We start from the raw sequence: 27,463 nt of genomic DNA, 5'->3' as shown, positions 1-27,463 counted from the left end.
AATTAAATACATGTAAAATTACATAATAAATTGATTTATAATACTAAAGTTAAAAGATTGACAAATTATTATTAAATTTGCAAATAGATTTTTTTTTTAATTTTAATTTAATAGTATTATTCGTATAATATTCATATATAAAATTTTTTTTAAATTTAATATATACATACGGTATAAAAAAAACAATCAGAAAAAAATTAAACAATTCTCTATAATTTACAGAGAGAAAAGAAGCCACTTTTGCGGTGCCTGCGGAAACAGGTACCAGTATCGAAGATGCAAAACTTCATCAAGGTTTAAAAGAAAATATATTTTTAAAATCTTTAGCCCTTGACGAAAATAATTTACCCCTCGAAGTACAGCTTCAACCTGGCGATGAATCATTGCCTTGGCGAAAAGAGCGCGTTCAGCCCCGATCTTTAATTCGCGATTCTCTTCCGTGGCGAAAAGTACAAACAAAATCAAGAGATTCTTCTTTGGATAAACTTCGAGCTTTCGAGAGTCAAATAAAACCTTGGACTGAAGAAGAAGTAACTTTGAAAAAAACTCCTCAAATTACCAAAGACGTAACGGCAGAAAAGTTAGAAGAAGTTGAATTGAAACCAACTAAGATACAAAAAAAAGATATATCTAAACCTTCTTTAGAAACCGTTAAACTGAAATCCGTGCCTAAAGAGACAACGAAAAGTATAACAACTGAAGAACATGTTAGCGATGACAATGCGACTGAATTTTACAAAGAGGAAGTGGATACCACGCTGTTAAAAACATCACGTCGTTTAGATGAAACTACATCAAAAAAACAGACAAAAATAGATTCTAAAGACAATGTAGAAAAAATTAAATTTTCTGAGCAAGAGGACATTTCTTTGCTTGCAATTTCAAAGGATGAGGATATACAAAAATCAAGAAAAGAAAAGATTGTCACGGAAAAAACGGAACAATCCATACCTTGGACGGAAGAAAAAATTACGTTGAAAAAAGCAAAACTAGAAAGAAAAGAAATACCTAAGGAAATGCTCGAAAGCGTTTCATTAAAACCATCACAAATAGTAAAAAAAGATCTTGTGAAACCAACAGTGGAAAAAATAGATCTAAAATCAATTTCGAAAGAAGAAACGGAAGAAATTTCTGAAGGAACTTCGGTAGAAACTATACAAATTTATGATTCTAAAGATAAAAAAGTAAGAAGAGCAAGCAAAGACGTGGAGGAAATTACTGTAGAAAAAGTAGATAAATCAAAGCCATGGACAGAAGAAAAAATTATTTTAAGAAAATCTAAACCTATCCAAAAAGAAATCGAAAAAGAAACGGTAGAAATAGTAGAATTAAAACCGTCTAAAATTACTAAATCAATTATTACAAAACCAAGTACAGAAAAAATAGACTTGAAACCTGTTACAAAAGAAAAACCACATATTGAGGAAATAGTAAAAAGTGCTGAATACGTTGAACAAGAAGACACTTCGTTACTTCAAGTTTCAGAAAAAGTACATGAAGATACTAAAACAAAATCTGATATAAGCAAAAAATTAGCACAGGAAGAAAAACGTGATATTAAAAACATTGAAACATACGAAGAGGATGAAAGTACTACTTTACTTAAAATTGCATCCGAACGTGAAACTACAATTGATACAAAGTTAAAGAAGCAGGATGAAATACAAGAAAAGCCACAGGCCAAAACTTGGATAGATGAAAAAATTATTTTAAAGAAAACAAAACCAGAATTAAAAGAAATACATAAAGAAACTCTTGAAGAAGTTACATTAAAACCAACTTTAAAAGTAGAAAAAACAATACCAAAAACGGAATTAACGGAGATAACAGATTTAAAACATGTTGAGATAAAAAGAAAAGACTTGATTAAAGAACAAACTGTACCATATTACGAAGAAGAGGAAAAAATTTCAGTCCAAATGATGAAAGATGTCGATTCTACTAAAAAAATAAAAAGTAAAAAAGAATCTGATATTAGACCATATGTGGAACAACAAGATATTACGATCCTTAAATTTGACAGAGATGAAGATGTAATCGAAGAATCTAAAAATAAAGACATACCAGTACCATGGGTTAGAGGTAAAAAAACAAAAGAAAGAACTGAAGCTGAAAAAATAAAACCATCACGTATAACTACACCTGAAATTAAATCGGAAGATCAACCAATCGAGATTTCAGAAGCTCCATGGCGTCGTAAACCAAAATCATCTATTCAAAATGTTACGGAAATAGAAACTGATAAAATAAAATCTGAAAGTATTAACAAAGATGATACAAAAAAAGTTGATGTCCCATGGAGGCGTGGTAAAAAATTAGACCAAACTGAACAATCAAAAAAAGAAATTACATTGAAACAAATAGAAGAAAAACCACAAGAAGTTAAATTAAAGCCCGTTAGAAAAATCGAAAAACCCGAAGAACCAAAACCCGAGCAAGTTGTGCTTAAACCTGTTAGAAGACTTCCTAAAGATGAAGAATCGAAAGAGGAAATTACGTTAAAACCTATAGAAAAAGAAAAAATTGATGAAAAACCGGAAGAAGTTATATTAAAGCCTTTTAGAAAAATCGAAAAACCAGAAGAACCGAAACCCGAGCAAGTTATGCTTAAACCTGTTAAACGGCTTCCCAAAGACGAAGAATCAAAAGAAGAAATTACGTTAAAACCTGTAAAAAAAGAAAAAATTGACGAAAAACCGGAGGAAGTTAAATTAAAGCCTGTTAGAAGAATCGAAAAACCAGAAGAACCGAAACCCGAGCAAGTTGTACTAAAACCTGTTAGACGGCTTCCGAAAGACGAAGAATCAAAAGAAGAAATTACTTTGAAACCGGTGGAAAAAGAAAAAATTGATAAAAAACCGGAGGAAGTTAAATTAAAGCCTGTTAGAAGAATCGAAAAACCAGAAGAACCGAAACCCGAGCAAGTTGTACTAAAACCTGTTAGACGACTTCCTAAGGATGAAGAATCAAAAGAGGAAATTACTTTGAAACCTGTGGAAAAAGAAAAAGTTGACGAAAAACCGGAGGAAGTTAAATTAAAGCCTGTTAGAAGAATCGAAAAACCAGAAGAACCAAAACCCGAGCAAGTTGTACTAAAACCTGTTAGACGGCTTCCCAAAGACGAAGAATCAAAAGAGGAAATTACGTTGAAACCAATAAAGAAAGAACCAGTAGAAGAAAAGCCAGAAGAAATTAAATTAAAGCCTTTTAGAAAAATTGAAAAACCCGAAGAACCAAAACCCGAGCAAGTTGTGCTAAAACCTGTTAGAAGACTTCCTAAGGATGAAGAATCAAAAGAGGAAATTACGTTAAAACCTGTAGAGAAAGAAAAAATTGATGAAAAACCGGAGGAAGTTAAATTAAAACCTGTTAGAAAAATTGAAAAGCCCGAAGAACCAAAACCCGAGCAAGTTGTGCTTAAACCTGTTAAACGACTTCCTAAAGACGAAGAATCAAAAGAAGAAATTACTTTAAAACCTGTGGAAAAAGAAAAAATTGATGAAAAACCGGAGGAAGTTAAATTAAAACCTGTTAGAAGAATCGAAAAGCCCGAAGAACCTAAACCCGAGCAAGTTGTGCTTAAACCTGTTAAAAGGCTTCCCAAAGACGAAGAATCAAAAGATGAAATTACTTTGAAACCGGTGGAAAAAGAAAAAATTGATAAAAAACCGGAGGAAGTTAAATTAAAGCCTGTTAGAAGAATCGAAAAGCCCGAAGAACCGAAACCCGAGCAAGTTGTGCTAAAACCTGTTAGAAGACTTCCTAAGAATGAAGAATCAAAAGAGGAAATTACGTTAAAACCTGTAGAGAAAGAAAAAATTGATGAAAAACTGGAGGAAGTTAAATTAAAGCCTGTTAGAAGAATCGAAAAACCAGAAGAACCGAAACCCGAGCAAGTTGTACTAAAACCTGTTAGACGGCTTCCCAAAGACGAAGAATCAAAAGAGGAAATTACTTTAAAACCTGTCGAAAAAGAAAAAATTGATGAAAAACCAGAGGAAGTTAAATTAAAGCCTGTTAGAAGAATCGAAAAGCCCGAAGAACCTAAACCCGAGCAAGTTGTGCTTAAACCTGTTAAACGGCTTCCCAAAGACGAAGAATCAAAAGATGAAATTACTTTGAAACCGGTGGAAAAAGAAAAAATTGATAAAAAACCGGAGGAAGTTAAATTAAAGCCTGTTAGAAGAATCGAAAAGCCCGAAGAACCGAAACCCGAGCAAGTTGTGCTTAAACCTGTTAGAAGACTTCCTAAGGATGAAGAATTAAAAGAGGAAATTACTTTAAAACCTGTGGAAAAAGAAAAAATTGATGAAAAACCGGAAGAAGTTAAATTAAAGCCTTTTAAAAGAATCGAAAAACCAGAAGAACCGAAACCCGAGCAAGTTGTGCTTAAACCTGTTAAACGGCTTCCTAAAGACGAAGAATCAAAAGAAGAAATTACGTTGAAACCTGTGGAAAAAGAAAAAATTGACGAAAAACCAGAGGAAATTAAATTAAAGCCTGTTAGAAGAATCGAAAAACCAGAAGAATCGAAACCCGAGCAAGTTGTACTAAAACCTGTTAGACGGCTTCCCAAAGACGAAGAATCAAAAGAGGAAATTACTTTGAAACCAATAAAGAAAGAACCAGTAGAAGAAAAACCAGAAGAAATTAAATTAAAGCCTTTTAGAAAAATTCAAAAACCCGAAGAACCGAAACCCGAGCAAGTTGTGCTTAAGCCTGTTAAACGGCTTCCTAAGGACGAAGAATCAAAAGAGGAAATTAATTTGAAACCAATAAAGAAAGAATCAGTAGAAGAAAAGCCAGAAGAAATTAAATTAAAGCCTTTTAGAAAAATTGAAAAACCCGAAGAACCGAAACCCGAGCAAGTTGCGCTTAAGCCTGTTAAACGGCTTCCTAAGGACAAAGAATCGCAAGAGGAAATTACGTTAAAACCTGTAGAGAAAGAAAAAATTGATGAAAAACCGGAGGAAGTTAAATTAAAACCTGTTAGAAAAATTGAAAAGCCCGAAGAACCAAAACCCGAGCAAGTTGTGCTTAAACCTGTTAAACGACTTCCTAAAGACGAAGAATCAAAAGAAGAAATTACTTTAAAACCTGTGGAAAAAGAAAAAATTGATGAAAAACCGGAGGAAGTTAAATTAAAACCTGTTAAAAAAATTGAAAAGCCCGAAGAACCGAAACCCGAGCAAGTTGTGCTTAAGCCTGTTAAACGGCTTTCTAAGGACGAAGAATCAAAAGAGGAAATTACTTTGAAACCTGTGAAAAAAGAAAGAATTGAAGAAGCACCGGAAGAAGTTAAATTAAAACCTGTTAGAAAAATAGAAAAGCCCGAAGAACCGAAACCCGAGCAAGTTGTGCTTAAGCCTGTTAAACGGCTTCCTAAGGACGAAGAATCAAAAGAAGAAATTACGTTGAAACCTGTTGAAAAAGAAAAAATTGATGAAAAACCGGAAGAAGTTAAATTAAAACCTGTTAAAAAAGTTGAAAAGCCCGAAGAACCGAAACCCGAGCAAGTTGCGTTAAAACCTGTTAAACGGCTTCCTAAAGACGAAGAATCAAAAACTGAAATTACTTTGAAACCAGTGAAAAAAGAGAAAATTAAGCCTGTAACAAAAGAGGAATCACAAGAACCACAACTAGTATCTGAAATAGTAACAGAAATAATTGATAAGCCTATTGAAGATAAAGCAATAGAAACAACAGGAGTTCCTTGGCGGCGTGGAAAAAAAACGAAAAAAGTCGTTGATTTTAAGGATGAAGTTACGATAGTACCAATAGATCAAGATGAATCTGTTACTGAAATTTATGAAGAAAAAGAAACAATGATAATTACAGCCGAAAATATTCGGGATATAACAGAAAAAGAGATAATACCTGAATCATTACGTACAGAAGATGAAATAATCGAAGAAGAACAAAAAACAGTTGTATCAAAGCCTATTATTAAAAAATTACCTGAGGATGTTAAAGTAAAAGTAATAAGTAGAGAAAAAGAAATGAAAGTAATTATTAAAGATGACGAAGTTTTCGAATTAGAACCCATAAAGTTTACGGAACAAATAACCGAAACTTTAGAAAAAAAAGAGGAAGTCAATGAATTGATTGAAACAAAATCTAAAATAATAGAAAAAATACCTGAACAAATAATTACTGATGTTAAAAAGAAGGAAATCGAGAGGGATATAAAATCACAAATTAAAACAGAAATCACTCAAACAGAAGATCGTAAGAAAAAACGTAAACAACGTACTCAGGTTGATATATCTATTACAGATAGAGATAAAACTGTTGCTCCAAGATTTATCCAAAAATTACAACCTGTTATTACAGAGTTGAAAAAACCTGCCAAATTTACATGTACCGTAATAGGGAATCCTTTCCCTGAAATTTCTTGGTATAAAAACGAACAAGAACTCCATGCAAGTGAAAAATATACTATGACGATATTTGAAACAACGGCAACTTTAGAAATTACAAAAGTAAAAGAAGAAGATGCTGGAATGTATTCTTGTAGAGCGTCTAATCCGGCTGGTGTGGCAACATCCACCGTCAATCTTGTGATATTTGGTAATATTTCAAATATTTTCATTAATGATATAATCTTACTATTTTATAAAAATTATTAAAAACTTGCAAAATAAAAAAAAAATTACGATATATATACTCATAGCATGTGTCAATAATATTATCTTACTATTTTATAATAATTATTAAAAACTTGCAAAATAAAAAAAAAATTACGATATATATACTCATGGCATGCGTCAATCATAAATATTACGTTATGTTTTTAAGTAATTACATATATTACATATTACTTTTTTTTTCTAGAAAAAGAAGAAGAAGGTATAGCGCCACATTTTTCTACACCGATTAAGCCGTTAATGATTGAAGAGCATACACCTGCTTTATTAGAATGTGTCGTAACCGGCACGCCAGTACCTGAAGTGAAATGGTATCGCGGTGAAAAAGAAATAAAACCAAACGAAAGAACTGAAATGATTTTCAATCCAACAACTGGAGAAGCTAAATTAAAACTTTTAGAACCATTGCCTGAAGATGAAACAATTTATCGTGTTCGTGCTATTAATAAATACGGTCGCGCTGAATGTAGAGCTAATTTAGTAATCAGTAACATCGTTAAAGTAAGTAAACCACTTGTTCTCCAAGCACCACGAATTACTCGGCCCTTATCTGCCTTGATAACTGAGCGAGGAAAGCCTCTGCAGCTTTTAGCCGATTTCGAGGGTGTACCGAAACCAGAAGTTAAATGGTTCCGCAATGGTATTGAAATTACACCGACTGACAAACGCAAGATAGATATCTACGAAAGCACAACCGAATTAAATATAACAGAAGTAACAAACAAGGACAGTGGCAAATATGAAATAAGAGTTCAAAATGAAGCCGGGGAAGCGAGAAGTTCGAGCTCCGTTGCCGTTAAAGAACGCAAGGATATTATAAACGAAGTCAAAGCACCAAAATTTGTGGAACCTATCCAGCCTCAATTTGTTGCAGAAGGAGAAGTTGTTATCATGGAAACACGAGTTGAAGCATATCCAGCAGCATCCTTTCAATGGTTTCACGAAACCAAACCTCTTGAGGTACTATTTTAAATTCTTGTCAAAAATAAATCTTTAATTCTTATATATAAAATTTTTTTTTGTAATTTTATAAACATAATTATATTTTTTTATTATTATATTTCATTATTCTTTTTTTCTAATTTATAATATATTTTATAATTATATTAAATTTATATACATAATAAAAGAATTTATTATGTAAAATAAAGAAGAAATTAATAAAACTTTATTTTACATTATATTACAGTCGACGCCGCAAGTAAGAATCGTAACACAAGAAAATCGATCGATCTTAATGGTGAAAGAAATAACGCCGGAATCGATTGGAAATTATACATGTCGTGCTGAAAATGTTGGTGGATCGGTCACTTGTACGGCCACCGTTAATTTAACGGACGTAACATGGGAGGAGGCAGTTGAATTAATTTCACCAACGTTCGTCAAGAGACTGTCACCCGTAAAAGTTATGGATGGCGAAAGTGTTAATTTAACCTGTGTCGTAGAAGGAAAACCAACGCCTAGAGTAGAGTGGTATCACAATGATAAGCCAATTAAAGAAGGCAAAGAAATTACAATTGTTCAGGATACAGAGGGTGTTTGTAGCTTAGCTATTACCGAAGTATTTCCAGAAGATGCTGGCGAATATACTTGTCGGGCTGTAAATTTTGTTGGCGAAACCGTTTGCACGTCATCGCTTGTTGTCGAAGGTATATTACTCAATTCATATAAATAAAAAGCTGATGTTTTACATAATTTATTTTCAGCTTACGAATACGTGCCTGATTCGGAAATTGCATCTTCAATAGTCGCGACATCTCTCACTACAGGACAAAGTGGGTCGGAAGAAGATCTCTTATCTCCAAAAGTAAGTGAAAAAATCAACGATGTATTTAATAAATAATAATGAGTTATTAAAATTTATTTTATTTTTAGGAAACTCCTATTTTCGATACGGATATAGAAGAATCTGCACCAGAGATCGTTAAGGCGCTTCCTCAGTTAATTCCAACCAAAGATGGGGAATTAACTAGGTACGTTTAAAATATATTTGATAAATTATAATTATGCTGAACATGAATAATATGTATACACATGCAGTGTGCTAAAAACAAAAGTGTTATAACGAAAATTAAAAGTAGATTATTTACTACTGCCGTCGTTAATTCCGCCTTTTTCTATTAAATAATTTCGTTATGACAATTTTATTTTTAATACTCTGTATAACGTTTACACGTATGTATGCGAGGAAAAAAATTGTCAATTTTTTTTTTTTTAATTTAGATTGGAAGTGAAAATAAAAGGCAAACCAAAACCAAAAGGAAAATGGTATAAACAAGGCAAGGAAATAGTCACGTCACAAGAATTTCAAATTGAAGAATTTGAAGATGGTACGTCAGTATTAACGATTGCTGAAACTTATCCCGATGACACTGGCGAGATTACATTTGAAGCTCATAATCCACTTGGTGTATCGACTACGACAGCATATTTGTCAGTAGAAGGTAATATTTTCTTTTCTATAGATCCATTATATCGAGTCTACGCTAAATGACCATTCTACTTGTAGCTTATTCGACTAATATATTTTATGGGGATTTGTACTCGTCTACATTATTCAGTGAAATGAGTTGCAACCACCCGAGTGGAAATTTATCTAGCTGATCTGATTAGATCGCGTGTATTAGTTTATTGTTGCGTGCGAACCTTACGCAGCGCTCGTTCGACTGCCGAATTCGTCGGACAAACTGATTCTCGCCGTCCGCCGCCCGCGCGTCCTTCACCTTGCGAACTTGGAGCGCGAGGACTTGCCGGCCGATAATTTTCCGCAACGCTCAACTACCGAATTCGCCGGGCAAAACGATTCTCGCCGTCCGCTGCCCGCGCGTCCTCCACCTTGCGAACTTGGAGCGCGAGGACCTGCCGGCCGATAATTTTCCGCAACGCTCGACTGCCGAATTCGCCGGGCAAACCGATTCTCGCCGTCCGCCGCCCGCGCGTCCTCCACCTTGCGAACTTGGAGCGCGAGGACCTGCCGGCCGATAATTTTCCGCAACGCTCGACTGCCGAATTCGCCGGGCAAACCGATTCTCGCCGTCCGCCGCCCGCGCGTCCTCCACCTTGCGAATTTGGAGCGCGAGACCTGCCGGCCGATGATTTTCCGCTACGCTCGACTGCCGAATTCGCCGGGCAAACCGATTCTCGCCGTCCGCCGCCCGCGCGTCCTCCACCTTGCGAACTTGAAGCGCGACAGCTGCCGGCCAGATGTTGACACACGGACGTACTCACACTACCGCGGCGGTCAGCGAACCCGGCGCCGAGCTGTCTCGTCAGTCGAGCGAGAATTGCGTAAGGTCAACACACAACAGTAAATTAGCACGCGGCGAAAAACGTTTAGATATCTAGCTTTTCTAACTCGGTGCTGGACAGTTTTGCTAGACAGCCACGAGATGAATCATTAATTAACAAATTAATTATTAGATAACGGTGGGAATCAATTTCCACTCGGGTAGAATTATCTTTCAATGTAGACGAATATATATATGTTTATAAACTTCAAAAGCTAATCTAGTTAAGCCAAATTCGTTTCAGCTACGATTTCAATTAGAGGAGCGTCATCGAAGCAGTAAAATATCCTGATAAAAATCCAATCATTATCCTATATTCCATTACATCAATCAACATTATCGACACTTGCATTATTCTGAATTTATAGTTTTCTGTTTTTTTTTTTTACATGTTTTTTAATATACTTTAAATAAGTTTACAAATCTCTTTGATCTTATTTAAATTATTTTAATAAAATACTCGTAAGATCAGAGAGATTCGTAATACATTTGTTATGTTTCTTATATTAATTTTGACAATTAGGTATACTCGGCACAAAAGAGTACCGAAAACCGGAGTGGGTTACACAGATGGAAAAAATGCAAGAAGCTTTAAGAGGTAAAACTCATATTTGCTATTTAATAAAATCATAGACGTATGTATTGTTACTTGAGCATGTTATTAATTTTCTCTACCTTCGACAGCTCGAATATTTTTGTGACTTTAAAAAAGTTTGTGTAACGTGTAATCAAGAATTTTAAATTATTCAAAATTTGTGCCAGTAACATTAATAAATAAAATTTAATATAAATTTAATATAATAAAATTGAATATAAATTTAATATAATAAAATTAAATATAAATTATTTTGTTGCAAAAGTTTTTATCGTAATTTAATGATATTTTAGCTACACAAGCCATCCCACGATTTTCTCAAGAAATAACAGACATCTATGTGAAAGAAGGAGATATTGCTGTGTTTGAATGTATCTATTCTGGTAACCCCAAACCAGGTAATTATTAAAAATGTAAAATATTGTAAAATTAAATTTTTTTATTTAGACTCTTTGCATAATAATCCGATTAACATCGTGCACGATGCGCAACGTCCAATAAATTTTTTTGATGGACAGTTCTCGTCGCGCGACTTAATTAAATCGCTCTGGTTTGATTGTGTTGGCGTGCAGATCACATTAGTTGTAATTGTTTTTCAATTAATTATTTCTTTCATTTCTAGATGTTGTTTGGTACAAGAACGATAAACTTATAATGAATACGGAAAATGTAAAAGTAAAAATATTTGATGAAGAAAATAAAACTACTCTAACGATCAAACAAACTACCAAAGAGGATGACGCCACGTATGTTTGCAAAGCTACCAATGAAATTGGTATGATAATAACGAAAGCAAAACTGAATATCGATACTATCACCGAATCACGGGTAATGCCAGAAGATGTAATTAAAGAGGAAGATAAATTAGATGTAAAACTGAAAAAACCTGAGGAGAAACCGCACAAAAAGAAAAAACCCGAACTAAAGAAAGCAAAGGAAATTAAAGAAAAAATAAAAGCCGAACGTGTCAAAATTGAGAAAGAAGAAATTTGCGAGGAGAAACTTATTCCGAAAGAACAAATAGAAGAAAAGTTAGTAATGCTACATTCATGTTTTTATTAATATTCTGCATTTAAATTTTTTATTTGCTTTAATTATAAATTATAATTTTTTTTGCTTTAATTATAAATTATAATTTTGTATTTTACAGAGGCATCGTCGATGTTAAAGAAACTCAACTGTTAGAAACTACAGAGTTAATAGAAGATAAACCCGAAGAGGTATTATGAGATTTACGGTTTCTAAAGTATTATATCAAAATTATGTTTCTTATAAAATTTCAAAAATAATAATTTGATTTTACGTATTTTAGGTTTCTAGAGCACGAAGAGTGGTGCCGATACAAGAGCCAATTGTAACCGAAGCGGTAGCATCTTTGAAGAAAATTGATGATCAAAAACCACGAGAATACGTCGTACCTAAAGTCGAAGAACGTGCAAAACAAATTGTCGAAGAACGAGAAAGTGTCGTCGTATCTGAAATCACAAGTCAAGATATTGCTCCCGATTTCACTGTCGAAACGAAACTCGATCAAGCTCAAATTACTTCGGAAAGTTTAGAGAAAGTTTCGATTTCCGAAGCACGTACAGAAGCTAGCGTGCAAGAAACGAAACGTGTAGAAACAAAGCACAAGAAAGTAAAAAAGATAAAGGCGGAAAAAATTAAAGAAGAAGTTACTGTAAAAGAAATTGTAGAGCGACAAAAAGAAAATATAGCTCGGGAAGTTAATGAGATAATGGAAGTACTTGATGCGAAAGAATTTGGCCCAGGAGAATCTCCTCTTCGAGAACTTGCAACAATCGGCTATTTGGTTCGACAAGGTGTTTCCATTAATGAAATCAACGAATGTCTTTACCGGACTGAGATCTTTCCTGCTTTAAAAACACCAGATGCGCAGAATGCATTGGTACAGTTGGTGGAAAGAAAGGGCCACGGTCCTTTGATTACTCAAGTACTTGCCGAGGAAACAACGACCGACGAGAGTTTCGTTGCAGCAACAGTCGGTTTTCGTGCTTTTATGAGAATGGTCGAACTACAGCATGCAACCGTAGAAGAAGTCATTACACACTTTGCTCCGGAAGATTTTAGACCACATGCTTGGGAAGTTACGGAAATTTCTGAGGTATATATGTGTTAGAAACTTCTATACGATAAATTGAAAAAAATCTGAGTATTTTCTAAAATAATTAAATATTATAATATACAACATATGTTGTAACATATTTCCAGTAAACAATTTTCTTTTTTGTATTTCTTTCTAGATTGAAACTGAGCAACATACTATGGAAAAGGTGAATATCGTTCGTAAAGTGGAACTTCATTTCATGGGTAAGTTTAAATTGCTGACTATGTGATTATTTTATACAAAATCTAATTTTTTTTTAATTACTTTTAATTTTTAATTTTTTAATTATTTTTAATTATTTTATAATTAATTTTTTAACAAAAATAAATATTATTTGATTGCAGAAGAGAGAGACGAAAGACACTCTACTAATATACAAGATGTTCGAGAAATTAAAGGTTTGAAATAATAAATTTCAAAGCATGTAAACATTTTTTACTATGCTTTATATATACATATATATTTATATGTCTAGAAAGAGAGAGAGAGAAAAAGAAAGACAGATTTTTCGCTATAATAAACGTTGCTATTGAAATTTGTTTCTTATACTTTTATCAAACAATTTAACAATTAACGCTATAATATATTAATTTTAATTAATTTGATTCAGAATAGACTCAACTGTCTATATATAAATAGATTATTGCATATTTCATATAAAAAATAATATAACTGATCGAGAAGTACTTTACAGTCAGAAATGTATAATTAATAATCCTAAAACCGTCTTAAAACCGATATTATTCGGTGAATAAACAAAGTAAAAAAAAAGTATACGCAAAAATATTATTATTTATGATTATTTTTGTAGAAAATATAAATTAAAAAATTAAAATCAATGCTGTTTTTTTTTTTATAATTTAAAAATAATATTTTTATCTATCGTTCAAAGTGCACAAAAGGAACAAAAATGCATACTAAAACATAATGTTCACAGATGTAACTATTGTTTTGTTATGCTTTCAGATGTATGAAGCTTTACTTGCTCAAATAATAGCTGTACGATTTTTTCGCTTACGCCGCTATGCTTTCCACGCACGATAAATCCTATTTCTTTATCCTTAACATAATATCTATCATCGCATTTTAATCAACAATTTTCCATATCAACTTTCAACTCGATGCTCACTCGTTACGATTGTGCCTTGAAATGTAAGTTACCAATACTTTGCTCAACACAAATGAAATATAGGAATGTAACATAATCATAAAATTAATAATGTCTTTTCTTCTCCTTCACGTCCTTCCTCCCTTTTCCTTTTCCACATCTTCTCAATCGTTCCTACACACTTTCCGCCCTATTTCTGTTCCCCTTTTTTTTTTTTTTTTCCCTTTCCATACTCTAAAAAAAAAAATTATTCCAAAGCCTTCCTCGAAAAACACACGTTCCGCCTTTTCTCACGCCGGAAAGGAAAGTCAAAATTAATAATGTCATAACTTACTTACAATAAAATTGCACATTTACACGTTTCTGATAATCCAAACACTATGACTTGTTTGTTTGTTAAGCACATGTCTTAATAAAAAACACGCTCTTTAATCATTGAATATAATATGCAAAATATCAAGTGTACATGAGTAAATAAATGATAGAGAGAAAGAGGAAGAGAGAAAGAGAGAGTGAATGCAAAAATTAAAACATCACGCAACACTCACGTCTGACACAAAATTCTCACATACTTTCCACAGAATACGAGGACACACAGCAGGCACACACAACATTGCGCAAACGCAAAGATAGAAAATCAAGAGATCAAATCGAAGAAACAACACAAGATAGGGAAGAGGGGGTTCAATTAATAAAAATTGAGGAAGTCGAGGAAATCGAGAAAGAAAAGAAACAGGAAGAAATTGAAGAAGAAATTATTGAACTCGAGCGGGACTCGAAAGGCAGATTGATTCGTAAGCAAAAGCAAGACATGAAAGAACAAATAAAAGTAGAGGAAGAAGAAGAGACGATTGAAAAAATTAGAAAAACATTAACGCCAAAAAAATCGAATATCGGTGAAGATGAATTACAACTGGAAGAGATAGAAGAATTTGAAATAATAAAAGATCAATTATTACCATCTATAATTATGAATGTATCTAGTCAACGAAATCAAATAATACCACTAGATCGAACTGTCGAGCAGGCACCTGGAAAACCTGAATTGGAAGAAGCGAAATATGCAGTGGACACTGTTGTTGCATTAACGGAACAAATGATAGCGGTACACGAAAAAGAAATTGACGAAGTGACGAATGTTAAACCTGTCGAACGTAAAGCATCAATTTCGATCTCTTCTATAGAACCTTATTCTACCACAGAAACTACTGCACATATATCTACCGACGAATTTTCCGGCTCTTTCAAACCTGCTTCTTACGAAGCTACCCCTTCTGTGATAACGAAAGAAAGTCTGCTTATCAGCGAGACACTGGCTCACGATGAAGGAATCTCGAATTTAACTTTAATCAAACCAGAAACGAGTCGAAAGGCAGACGTACAAATAACCGTGCAGGAAGCCACGACTATTAGAGAAACCATAGTTAATCAAAGCGAAATACCTACTGAAAATTTTGTAGCGCCCTTGAGCGCACAAGCAGAAGATATCGTCTTACCGCAAATATCACTTTCGGTTTATGAAATACAAGAAGGTTTGAGTGAAGATAAATTAGAGTCTGTAAAAACGGTATTTACAAAACCTCGAATTAACGTCAATGCAATGGAACCGATAATGATTGAAGAAATTTATTCCGAGGATAAACCAGGAAAATATTATCCAGAATTAATAGTACCTACCGAAGTCGCTACCGAAACGGTAATTTCGCAACAACAACATGTTACCGAAGAAATGAACGCGCCCGAAAAAGAAGGAACGTATATCCCCGGTAGATTACCACCGAGCCAAACGGCTCAAATCGGAATCTCCTACGGAAACGAAACGGCTGTTATTCGTCATAATCTCGTGCAGGAATGCGAAGGCGAATATATTCCTGAACGAAAAGCAGATTTATTTGAGGCTACACCAAACGTTATTTTTCTCGAAGGAGTCACGATTTCTACAACCGATACTCAACAAAAAGAAAACGATTTAACAATCGAAGAGAGCAAACAAGTTACGGCTGATTTAAATATTGTCGAAATTACGTCAGCTGTGACAACGGAAACGACAATTTCTGAAAAAGAACAAGATTATCATCCCGAAGAAAAGCCTGTTACTAAACTAGCCACTACATCGATCTCTCCTCTAGAGATTGGTTCCGTAACAGACACAATTGTTCAAGAATCCGAAGGAACTTATCACGCCGATCAAAAGCCACTCAAAGTTCTAGCAGAAACGTCGATCAGACCGGAGGAGCACATTTTGATTTCTCAGGTTCAAACCGCGGATTATCCTGCAGATTTAAAAGACGTGCTCAAATATGTTTCAGAAAGCGGTATTATATCCGTTCAGTTGACGGAGGCGAAAACTGTTCTTGAAACATTTACTCACGATCGAGAGGATAGCATTAAGGAAGACGCTAAACCTGAAATTCATATGATCGAGACAGTTTATGACGCTGTCAGAGGTATCGAAATATCACAGAATACTTCGATAGAAAAAGAAGCCGAACTAAAAATCTTCGAAATGCCCGAATCACATCGCAGCAAAATGGTACCTACTCATCCATTAGTCAGTCTTGAAATTCAAGAAACTCAACCTGAAAATAATTTAGGTGAAATTACGAAAGAAGCTGTATCAACTGCTACAGCTAAAATCGAAGCGGTTAGTTTGCAAGAAACGATCGTAGATGAAACTGTTGCGGCAGAAAATGTAGCTCTGGCAAAAAAGAATAAAAGTCCTGAGAGAACAATTGCCACAATTTCAATGGATCAGATCGAAGGCTTGAATACCACAATGATTATAACAGGAGAAAAAGAAACTGAATATCTTGAAAAAATAGATATGAAAGGTGCATTTGCAAATACCGAATTTACAACGCAAGTAGCTCCAGTATGCGAACAAGTAAGAACAGAATCGCCGACGGAAAATTATTTAGAGACGGATAAACCTGTAAGTGGAAAAGCAAATCCATCTCACGTTACTTTAGAAACTGTCAGCATTGTTATGCAAGAAACTGCAGAAAAAGAGGATATTTATAAAGCGGATGTAAGACCCGAGGAAAAAGTAGTAAATATTGAATTTACGGAAATGAGGCCTGGTGCTAACGTCCTAGAAATAATTCCACATGATCTCGAGAATATTTACGTGCCGGATATTAAACCACAAACTTATACAGTTGAATCGTCTGTATCTGGTCACGTAATTGCGTCAAAAGCGGAAATTTTAGTGGAACAAAGCGCTGGAAAAATAAGTAGCGACGTACCGAAATCAAGCAAAGCGATAGTACAACAAGAAACTTTGGAAGAATTAATAATTACTGAGACAAATGTTGGTGAAGCAGAACGAATAAGAGATGCGGATACAAATCCTATTAAACAGAATGCCGCACTTGAGGTATGCGCTCAATCTGAAAATTTAACCGTTACCGAAGTAACGACGGAATTAAAAGAAGAAGAATTAAAAATAGAAAATTTACCAAACGAACAAAAAGTTGCTTTAAACATAACTAAAGGCCATAAGATAGCCGAAGTACAAGAAATGATTCTTGCAAGTACTGCAGATACGTTGAAAGAAGAAAAATCGAATCAAGAAAACGCTACGCCGTTGCAAAATGGATTAGATGTTGTGCAACAAATGGAAGTATCGGTATCCGAGAAAGAATCTCCTTTAGAAACTGATATAAAACCTGATATTAAAAAAGTTGATATTACTTTTCAAGAAGGGGAGAGCCTGACGGTCGAAATTACACATCCCGAGGACAAAGAAGATACGTTTGATAAAAAACACGTACCGAATACAGCGAAAGCTACAATTGACGTAGTAACGCAAAATATAGCATCAACATTTGAAATTACTAGCGACGTAGCTCCAACTGAAATATCTGCTGAATCTACTCAAGAAGTACGTCCTAAAGTGACATTATTGCCATTTGAAACGGTAATCGCTGAAGAAGTGCACACAAAAGAAACTGAAAAACCTTTTCCTCATACGGTAGCGCCAGAAAAGAAAGCTAATCTTGAATTTGTAATGGGTGAAGGGCTTGTTATTTCTTCTATTACAGCCGGTGATAAAGAAAGCACGTTAGCAGAAATGGAAAAACCGCAATCAAAATCTGCTATTTTAGATATTCCTGCTCACATCGTAGCAGAAGCTGCTGAAGTCACCGCAACCGATAATATTAGCGAATTCACACGCGAAGAAACGATCCCTGTAACAGCTACGACCGAGCACATCACGCATCATAGTATCGTTGCATCCGAAATGTCGACTGGTGATTCAGAAAAACCTATGCTCGATTTTATCAAACCAGATGAAAAAATGGTCGATGTATCATTCGAAGAAAAAACAAGCGTAACAGTAATTGAAACAATCGCGTCTGACAAGGAACGAGAATATTTAGAAAAACCGAAAATTCTTGGCGAAAAAATTACTACTAGTTTTGACGCGCATAAAATCGCTGAATTTACTGAAATCACACCGGCGTTTAATTTAGGAGACCTTGATGTAAAAACACCAGCGAAAGCAGCAGCAAAAGAGGAACGTTTGCCATTCGAAAGTATTGTACAAAGTGAAATTATTGCAACAGAAACAGAAATTGAATTTCAAGATAAATCATTTAAGACCGACACGGCGCAAATATCCGTCGATGAAATGATCAGCGCCACAATGTCTACCGAGATTTTAGGAGAAAAAGAAGATGTTCTTAAAATTCCCGAAATACCGGCAGAAAAAACAGCCGGAATTGAATTCGCTGGGCACATTATTGCCGAGAAAAGTGAAATTATTCCCGATTCTAGCGCTGGAGAATTACTGGAGACTAAACCGACTTCTATTTCAGCGACTTTTACAAGTATCCCATTAGAAGCTATAATTGCAACGGAAATGCATTCAACGGAGGCAGAAGCTGTGCTTGAAAAAGATACAGTACCATTCACGGCTCAAGCTGATTTTTCCATGATAACGGAACAAAGTGTACAAGTATCGTCAGTAATTTCAGAAGATAAAGAAATCGAATATAAATCGAAAGAAATACCGAAAGCAAAAACAGCGGAAAAAGCATTAATTGAAACCCATGGTGTTGCCGAAACATCAATGCAAATTGCGAATTTTAGTACCGGTGAAATTGCAATTGATGAAGCACCATTGACTGCCAGCGCAATTCCCGATCATGTAGTTTTTAATTCAATAATAGAAACGCAGCCTGTTATTCAAGAAGGAGAAGAGATTTTCACACCGGTATCAATACCAAAAAATAAAACAATTAATATTAACATGGAAGAAGCGAAAGCAATTGCAAGTATAACGCATGTAACTCCAGCAGATAAAGAATCGTCATATATTGCCGAGGAACAGCCGCAGAAACACGCTGCTTCGTTCAATATCGATGCTACACATAGCATAGCAGAAACGACTGCGATAGATATTGAACACCCTATAGAAGAAGTAAGCATCGAAAAGCCAAATACCGAAACAGTACTATCCACACACGAAGTATATCAAAGTCTCTTAGTGACTGAAAGCATGGCTCAAGATCGAGAAAAACCCTTCGAAACAACATTTGTGCCGAAAGCACATAAAACAGAATTATCTATCGAAGAGGGTAAGCATGTTACTTCGGTTACGGAAATTAAAATCGCAGATAAAGAAGCTCCCCTCGAAACATTCCGCGAAAATATACCTCGCTCGGCACTTTCCACTATTATTCCCGGTCATGAAGTCGCCGAGAAATCTGAAATAATTCCAAATTCAAGCTTAAGTGAAATGAGCAAAATTACAGCACCGACAAAAGCAACCGCGTTAATTGGTCAAAAGCCGTTTGAAACCGTGCAATTGACCGAACAAGTTCTCGTGGAGAAAGAAGAGGATAGAATTCAAGAAACACCATTGACAAAAACAAAAGCACGTATTATTTTAGATGAAAACAGAGTCGTTGCAATTACAGAATCAATTAATGCGCAGGACGTGGAAGGAGAATTTGCTACAAAGAAACTTCATGAAGAGGCGGCAAATCTTTTAATGGAGGGTAAAGAAGTAGCCGAGCAAATAGAAATTAATTTACGCGAAGGACTCGGAGAACTACTTGCGGCAATAAAACCGAATACATGTGAGGCACATAGCACACAATCCACATTGGAAAATATTGACGTAATTGAAACAATTCCTCAAGAACAAAGTGTAATATTTAGTGATAAATTCAAGTCTGATAAGCACAGCGCCGAAATTAGTTTTGTTGAAGGAAAAAGTATTACTGTAGATCATATTGTAACACAAGACAAAGAAGAAATTATGAATATTCCGAAATATAAAGAAGACACAGCAAAATTAAAATTAACAAAACCTGGTATGGACATTGCAGAAAAAACTCAAATATTTATCGAACAAAATACTGGTTTGGTTAAACCTTTCGAAAAAATACAAGCAGAAGCTCATGTAAAGCAGGATGCATTTCAACCTATCGTTATTCACGAAGTTCCAAGTGCAGAAAGTGAAGGATATTTTGATAAATATCCAAAAATAATATTTAGTACCGCTAAGCCAATATTCGAAGAAGATCACGGAATATTTGTTACAGAGGTAACATCTCAAGAAATCGAAGCGTCGTTAGAAGAAAAAAGACAAAAAACGTCGCGAACAGCTGTGCCTACTCTTGTTACACAAAACGATATGATAGAGACCACAATGGTAGAATCACGAGTCGATGTACCTGAACAATTGCCGACTGATAATTTAATATCTCAGATTGCTACGCTGACTCGAGATACGTTCGAAAGTATTATTGTAAATGAAAATGTTGTCGAGGAGAGCGAGGAAACTTTCGATAAGCTTTTTAAACCAGTAACACAGAAAGCAAATATCGATATAACAGAAATAAAATCATTACAAGTTTCAGAAACATTTACCGAAGACAAAGAAAAAATATTAAATATTGCTGTAAAAGAGAATGAGGTCAAAGCTACAACAGATATTAATTTATTCCAAACTATCGAAGGTTCTTTTGTAGAAAGTATACAAAGTACTCGAGAACTTTGTGAGGAAAAACCACTTTCTTCTCAAGCAACTGTGACACAAACTACTGTAGAAACGATAATAAAATCAGAAACGACACCAGCCGAGAAAGAAGACGTTTTCGAAAGCAAATTTCAACCCGAAACACAGAAAGGTAAACCGCAGTTTGAAGGTCTTACTACGGTTTTAATTACTGAAGTGACTTCCAATGAAATTGAAAATATTTTACCTGAAGATGTTACGCCAAAACAACATAAAGCACAGCCAATTATAACAGACAGAGAAGCCACAGAAATTCTTCAAATAATTACAGCAAGTACAACTGAAGATTTCATAAAACCTATTGATTTATACGAACAAAAAGGTAAACCGGAATTTGAAGAATTATCATCTGTGACTGTTTCCGAAATTATTTTCAATGAAAATGAAGACGAATTAATTAGTAAAGATACTCCGAAAGATCGCAAAGCTGATTATAATATTTCTGGTAGAGAAGTTGCCGAAACAATTCAAATAACAACAATGTCTAAAACCGACGAGCTGGCCATAGAAGAATTTAAGAAACAAAAAGGTAACGAACAAGTTGATGAATTAATTCCATTAACAATTTCACAAGTAATGTCTAATGAAGCCGAAGAAATATTCGAGAGTTCCGATGCACCAAACAAATATACAGCGAAAACTGTAATGTCCGGTAGAGAAATAGCGGAAACATCTCAAATACTTGCTCTTTCAAATGTGGAAGAAATTTCAAAATCAGAAAGTCCGGCGAGTCAAAAAGTTAAACCACAATTAGATGAGCTTTCCTCACTTATGGTTTCTGAAATAATATCTACTGAGGCAGAAGCACAATTGTCAAATTTAGAAAAACCAGATACTAAAACAGCCATATCGTGTGTCACTGGTAGAGAAATAGCTCAAAAAACTGAAATTATCACCGCTGCAACTGTAGAACAAATCCCTGAATTAAAGAAAAAAGATGATCAAAAAGGAAAATTAGATATTGAAGAAATGAGTTTCCTTACAGTGTCTGAAGTAATTTCTACCGAAACGGAACAAGAATTATTAACACAAGAAACTCCAAAATTACAAAAAGCTTTGTCTAAATTATCTGGTATAGAAGTCGCAGAAAAATCAGAAATTTTAACAGTAAGTAACGTCGACGACCTCGAAAAATTACAAATTCCCGATGAGCGTAAAGGTAAACCAAATTTAGATGAATTAATGCCATTATCGATTATTGAAGTAACTTGTAATGAAGCAGAAAAAACTTTGCCGACTCCAGAAGAACCATTTAAGCAAATAGCCGAAAAAAATTTGATAGGAATGTGTGTTGCCGAAAAATCGCAAGTACTTTCATCGTTAACAACAGAGGAAATCGTAGAGTCCACTAAGCCTGAGACAAAGAAAATAATACCAGATCAAATACCGTTCGAAAGTATACAACAGACAGAACCAATTCCTCACGAAAGCGAACGTTTTCTTCCTCAAGAAAAAAAGACACCAACCACAAAAGCTGATATTTTATTCAGTGTTTCCGAAGGACTCGAAATCACCCAAGTAACAGCAACGGAAAAAGAAACAGAAAAAATAAAAATCACAGAAATAGCAAACGAACAGATAGCTGAACAGAGCATGCCGAGCATGAGTGTTGCAGAAAAATCTCAAGTAATAATATCATCGATAACAGAAAATTTGACAGAATCTATTCAACCTGAAACGAAAAGTATAATTCCAGAACAGATACCGTTTGAAAGCATACAACAAACTGAATCAATTCTTCACGAAAAAGAAAGTTTATTACTTCCCGATAAAAAGACGCCACGTACAACAGCCGAAATTTCATTCCGTACATCTGAGGGCGTTGAAATTACACAAGTACTCGCTACAGAAAAAGAAATAAAAGACATTGTAAAAGATTTAGAAGATGCAACTGAATATACAGCCGAACAAAGCATGTTAGGTATGCCGATTGTTGAACAATCTGAAGTAATTACGTCGTCGACAACAGACGAAATGTCAGAAATTATTAAACCTGAGACGAAGAAAATAATACCGGAACAAATACCATTCGAAAGTATTCAACAAATCGAATCAATTCCACACGAAAAAGAAAGTTTACTTATTCCCGACAAAAAGACACCAAGTACGACAGCCGAAGTTTCATTCCGCACTTCTGAAAGCGTTGAAATTACTCAAGTGGTTCACACAGAAAAAGAAACAAAAGAAATTGTAAAACAATTAGAAGAAACGATTAAACAAACAGCGGAACAAAATATACTAAGCATGCCTGTTGCCGAACAGTCTCAAGTAATTATAACATCGACGACAGAAAATATAATTGAGTCTGATAAACCTGAAATAAAGAAAATAATACCGGAACAAATACCATTTGAAAGTATACAACAAACTGAATCAATTCCTCACGAAAGCGAACATATGCTTCATCCCGATAAAAAGATTCCGAGTACAACGGCTGAAATTTCATTCCGCACTTCTGAAGGTATTGAAATTGTACAAATAGTTGCTACAGAAAAAGAAACAAAGGAAGATTTAAAAAGCTTAGATGAAACAATTAAACAAACGGCAGAACAAAATATATTAAGTATGCCCGTTGCAGAAAAATCTCAGGTAATTACAGCATCAGGAATAAAAGATATAATAGAACAAGATCAACCTGAAATAAAAAGTATAATTCCAGAACAAATACCGTTCGAAAGTATACAACAAACTGAATCAATTCTTCACGAAAAAGAAAGTTTATTACTTCCCGATAAAAAGACGCCAAGTACAACAGCCGAAATTTCATTCCGTACATCTGAGGGCGTTGAAATTACACAAGTACTCGCTACAGAAAAGGAAATAAAAGACATCGTAAAAGATTTAGAAGATGCAACTGAATATACAGCCGAACAAAGCTTGTTAGGTATGCCGATTGTTGAACAGTCTGAAGTAATTACGTCGTCGACAACAGACGAAATGTTAGAAATTATTAAGCCTGAGGCAAAGAAAATAACACCGGAACAAATACCATTCGAGAGTATCCAACAAATCGAATCAATTCCACACGAAAGTGAAAGTTTACTTATTCCCGATAAAAAGACACCAAGTACGACAGCCGAAGTTTCATTCCGCACTTCTGAAAGCATTGAAATTACTCAAGTGGTCCACACAGAAAAAGAAACAAAAGAAATTGTAAAACAATTAGAAGAAACGATTAAACAAACAGCGGAACAAAATATATTAAGTATGCCCGTTGCCGAACAGTCTCAAGTAATTATAACATCGACAACAGAAAATATAATTGAGACTGTCAAACCTGAAACAAAGAAAATAATACCGGAACAAATACCATATGAAAGTATACAGCAAATTGAATCAATTCCTCACGAGAGTGAACACATGCTTCTTCCCGATAAAAAATTAACTAGTACAACGGCTGATATTTCTTTCCAAACTTCTGAAGGTGTTGAAATTGTACAAATAGTCGCTTCGGAAAAAGAAACAAAAGAAGAATTAAAGAGCTTAGATGAAACAATTAAACAAACGGCAGAACAAAATATATTAAGTATGCCCGTTGCCGAAAAATCTCAGATAATTACAGCATCAGGAATAAAAGATATAATAGAACAAGATCAACCTGAAATAAAAAGTATAATTCCAGAACAAATACCGTTCGAAAGTATACAACAAACTGAATCCATTCTTCACGAAAAAGAAAGTTTATTACTTCCCGATAAAAAGACGCCAAGTACAACAGCCGAAATTTCATTCCGTACATCTGAGGGCGTTGAAATTACACAAGTACTCGCTACAGAAAAGGAAATAAAAGACATCGTTAAAGATTTAGAAGATGCAACTGAATATACAGCCGAACAAAGCATGTTAGGTATGCCGATTGTTGAACAATCAGAAGTAATTACTTCGTCGACAACAGACGAAATGTCAGAAATTATTAAACCTGAGACAAAGAAAATAACACCGGAACAAATACCATTCGAGAGTATTCAACAAACCGAATCAATTCCACACGAAAGTGAAAGTTTACTTATTCCCGATAAAAAAACACCAAGTACGACAGCCGAAGTTTCATTTCGCACTTCTGAAGGTATTGAAATTACTCAAGTGGTCCACACAGAAAAAGAAACAAAAGAAATTGTAAAACAATTAGAAGAAACGATTAAACAAACAGCGGAACAAAATATACTAAGCATGCCTGTTGCCGAACAGTCTCAAGTAATTATAACATCGACGACAGAAAATATAATTGAGTCTGATAAACCTGAAATAAAGAAAATAATACCAGAACAAATACCATTTGAAAGTATACAGCAAATCGAATCAATTCCTCACGAAAGCGAACATATGCTTCTTCCCGATAAAAAGATTCCGAGTACAACGGCTGAAATTTCATTCCGCACTTCTGAAGGTGTTGAAATTGTACAAATAGTCGCTACAGAAAAAGAAACAAAGGAAGATTTAAAAAGCTTAAAAGAAACTATTAAACAAACGGCAGAACAAAATATATTAAGTATGCCCGTTGCGGAAAAATCTCAAGTAATTCCTTCATCAACAACTGAAAAAATTATAGAATCTGTAAAACCTGATACAATGAAAATAATGCCAAAGCAAATACCGTTTGAAAGTATACAACAAATTGAGTCAATTCCCCATGAAAGCGAACGTTTACTTATCCCAGATAAAGCTCCAAGTACAACAGCTGATATTTCGTTCCGCACTTCCGAAGGAGTCGAAATTGTTGAAGTAACCGTTTCAGAAAAAGAATCAAAAGAAATAATAAAACTTGCAGAAGAAGCAACTAAACATACCGCCGAGCAGAGCATGCTAGGTATGCATATTGTAGAACAGTCTGAAGTAATTACGTCGTCGACAACAGACGAAATGTCAGAAATTATTAAGCCCGAAACAAAGAAAATAACACCGGAACAAATACCATTCGAGAGTATCCAACAAATCGAATCAATTCCACACGAAAGTGAAAGTTTACTTATTCCCGATAAAAAGACACCAAGTACGACAGCCGAAGTATCATTCCGCACTTCTGAAAGCGTTGAAATTACTCAAGTGGTCCCCACAGAAAAAGAGACAAAAGAAATTGTGAAACAATTAGAAGAAACGATTAAACAGACAGCGGAACAAAATATACTAAGCATGCCTGTTGCCGAACAGTCTCAAGTAATTATAACATCGACAACAGAAAATATAATTGAATCTGATAAACCCGAAATAAAGAAAATAATACCGGAACAAATACCATTTGAAAGTATACAGCAAATCGAATCAATTCCTCACGAAAGCGAACATATGCTTCTTCCCGATAAAAAGATTCCGAGTACAACGGCTGAAATTTCATTCCGCACTTCTGAAGGTGTTGAAATTGTACAAATAGTCGCTACAGAAAAAGAAACAAAAGAAGATTTAAAAAGCTTAGATGAAACAATTAAACAAACGGCAGAACAAAATATATTAAGTATGCCCGTTGCCGAAAAATCTCAGGTAATTCCTTCATCAACAACAGAAAAAATTATAGAATCTGTAAAACCTGATACAATGAAAATAATGCCAGAGCAAATACCGTTTGAAAGTATACAACAAATTGAATCGATTCCTCATGAAAGCGAACGTTTACTTATCCCAGATGAAAAATCAACCGTTTCAACGGCTGAAATTTCATTCCGCGTTTCTGAAGGAGTCGAAGTTATTCAAGTGACTACCTCAGAAAAGGAAACGAAAGAAATTATAGAAAATGTAGAAGAAATAACTAAACAAACAGCTGAACAGAGCGTGTTAACCATGCCTGTTGCTCAAAAAGAACACGTAATGATATCGTCGTCATCAAAAGATATGACAGAATTTATTATGCCTGATATAAGAAAAATAACACCCGAACAAATACCATATGAAAGCATAGAACAGACGGAATCAATTCTTCACGAAAGCGAAAGTTCTTTTATTCCTGAAAAAGCGGCGACAAAAGCAACAGCTGAAGTATCATTTCGCATGTCGGAAGGAGTTGAAGTTATCCAGATAACTACTACAGAAAAAGAAGCAAAAGAAATTGTCAAAGGTGTTGCTAAAGAAGTAAATGCAGAAACCGATATAATTGATCAAAAAGTTGCATTAAAAACTGAAATTCTTCCAGAGAGTGTAGTATCGGAATTTAATGTATTAAAACCAGAAAGTAAAACAGCGCATAGTATAAAAGATGAACGACAAGGCATAATAGTAACTGAATTGCAACACATTACTGAAATCGAATCAAATCTGCCCGAACCCGTCTCACCAATCGTACCAAAGTTAGCAAGCACATCTATTGAAGCCGACTACTTGGATAAAGTTTCGGGTAAGTATACATATAAAAAAATAACATAATTGATTTAACTTACAATTCAGAAGTCACATTTAAAGATAATTAATTCACTACAACACTATTGTCGAAATAACATCTAACAAATCGTATCATACGAACATAATAGAAATGCGTTACAATAAATTATAGAATAGAGTAGAAAGAAACAGATATGTAAAAAAACATAAACAAATTAGTCATATTTATCATTAACTGTATCAACAGATTAATATTAAAATATTCATAATAATTTATGCAAGGTAAGTACAAAATTAATCAACAGTACCAATATATGTCTCTCTTTTATAACAACTTTAAACCCAAATAAAATAACGCAAACAAA

The 27,463-nt window shown here is 34.4% G+C and overlaps 1 protein-coding gene across 13 annotated transcripts in view; it reads left to right on the top strand.

The window, feature by feature from the left end:
• Nucleotides 1-27,463, top strand: part of Sls (sallimus) — a 111,397-nt gene that overhangs the window by 59,981 nt on the left and 23,953 nt on the right. For 11 of the 13 annotated variants that reach the window (XM_070672498.1, XM_070672502.1, XM_070672501.1 and 8 more), the window contains 14 exons: nucleotides 223-6,570; nucleotides 6,835-7,607; nucleotides 7,837-8,296; nucleotides 8,354-8,454; nucleotides 8,523-8,620; nucleotides 8,871-9,091; nucleotides 10,458-10,532; nucleotides 10,823-10,927; nucleotides 11,152-11,560; nucleotides 11,680-11,749; nucleotides 11,842-12,651; nucleotides 12,791-12,857; nucleotides 12,999-13,052; nucleotides 14,344-27,114. In XM_070672498.1, the coding sequence (XP_070528599.1) occupies nucleotides 223-6,570; nucleotides 6,835-7,607; nucleotides 7,837-8,296; nucleotides 8,354-8,454; nucleotides 8,523-8,620; nucleotides 8,871-9,091; nucleotides 10,458-10,532; nucleotides 10,823-10,927; nucleotides 11,152-11,560; nucleotides 11,680-11,749; nucleotides 11,842-12,651; nucleotides 12,791-12,857; nucleotides 12,999-13,052; nucleotides 14,344-27,114 (22,362 nt within the window). The remainder of the gene's footprint in view (nucleotides 1-222; nucleotides 6,571-6,834; nucleotides 7,608-7,836; nucleotides 8,297-8,353; nucleotides 8,455-8,522; nucleotides 8,621-8,870; nucleotides 9,092-10,457; nucleotides 10,533-10,822; nucleotides 10,928-11,151; nucleotides 11,561-11,679; nucleotides 11,750-11,841; nucleotides 12,652-12,790; nucleotides 12,858-12,998; nucleotides 13,053-14,343; nucleotides 27,115-27,463) is intronic. The other 2 variants (XM_070672508.1, XM_070672506.1) reach the window with 2 other exon arrangements.

The sequence above is a fragment of the Cardiocondyla obscurior genome, linkage group LG26, assembly GCF_019399895.1.
Source record: "Cardiocondyla obscurior isolate alpha-2009 linkage group LG26, Cobs3.1, whole genome shotgun sequence".
Lineage (NCBI taxonomy): Eukaryota > Metazoa > Arthropoda > Insecta > Hymenoptera > Formicidae > Cardiocondyla > Cardiocondyla obscurior.
Note: the sequence above shows the minus strand (reverse complement) of the source record. Positions and strands in the feature narration are given on the sequence as shown.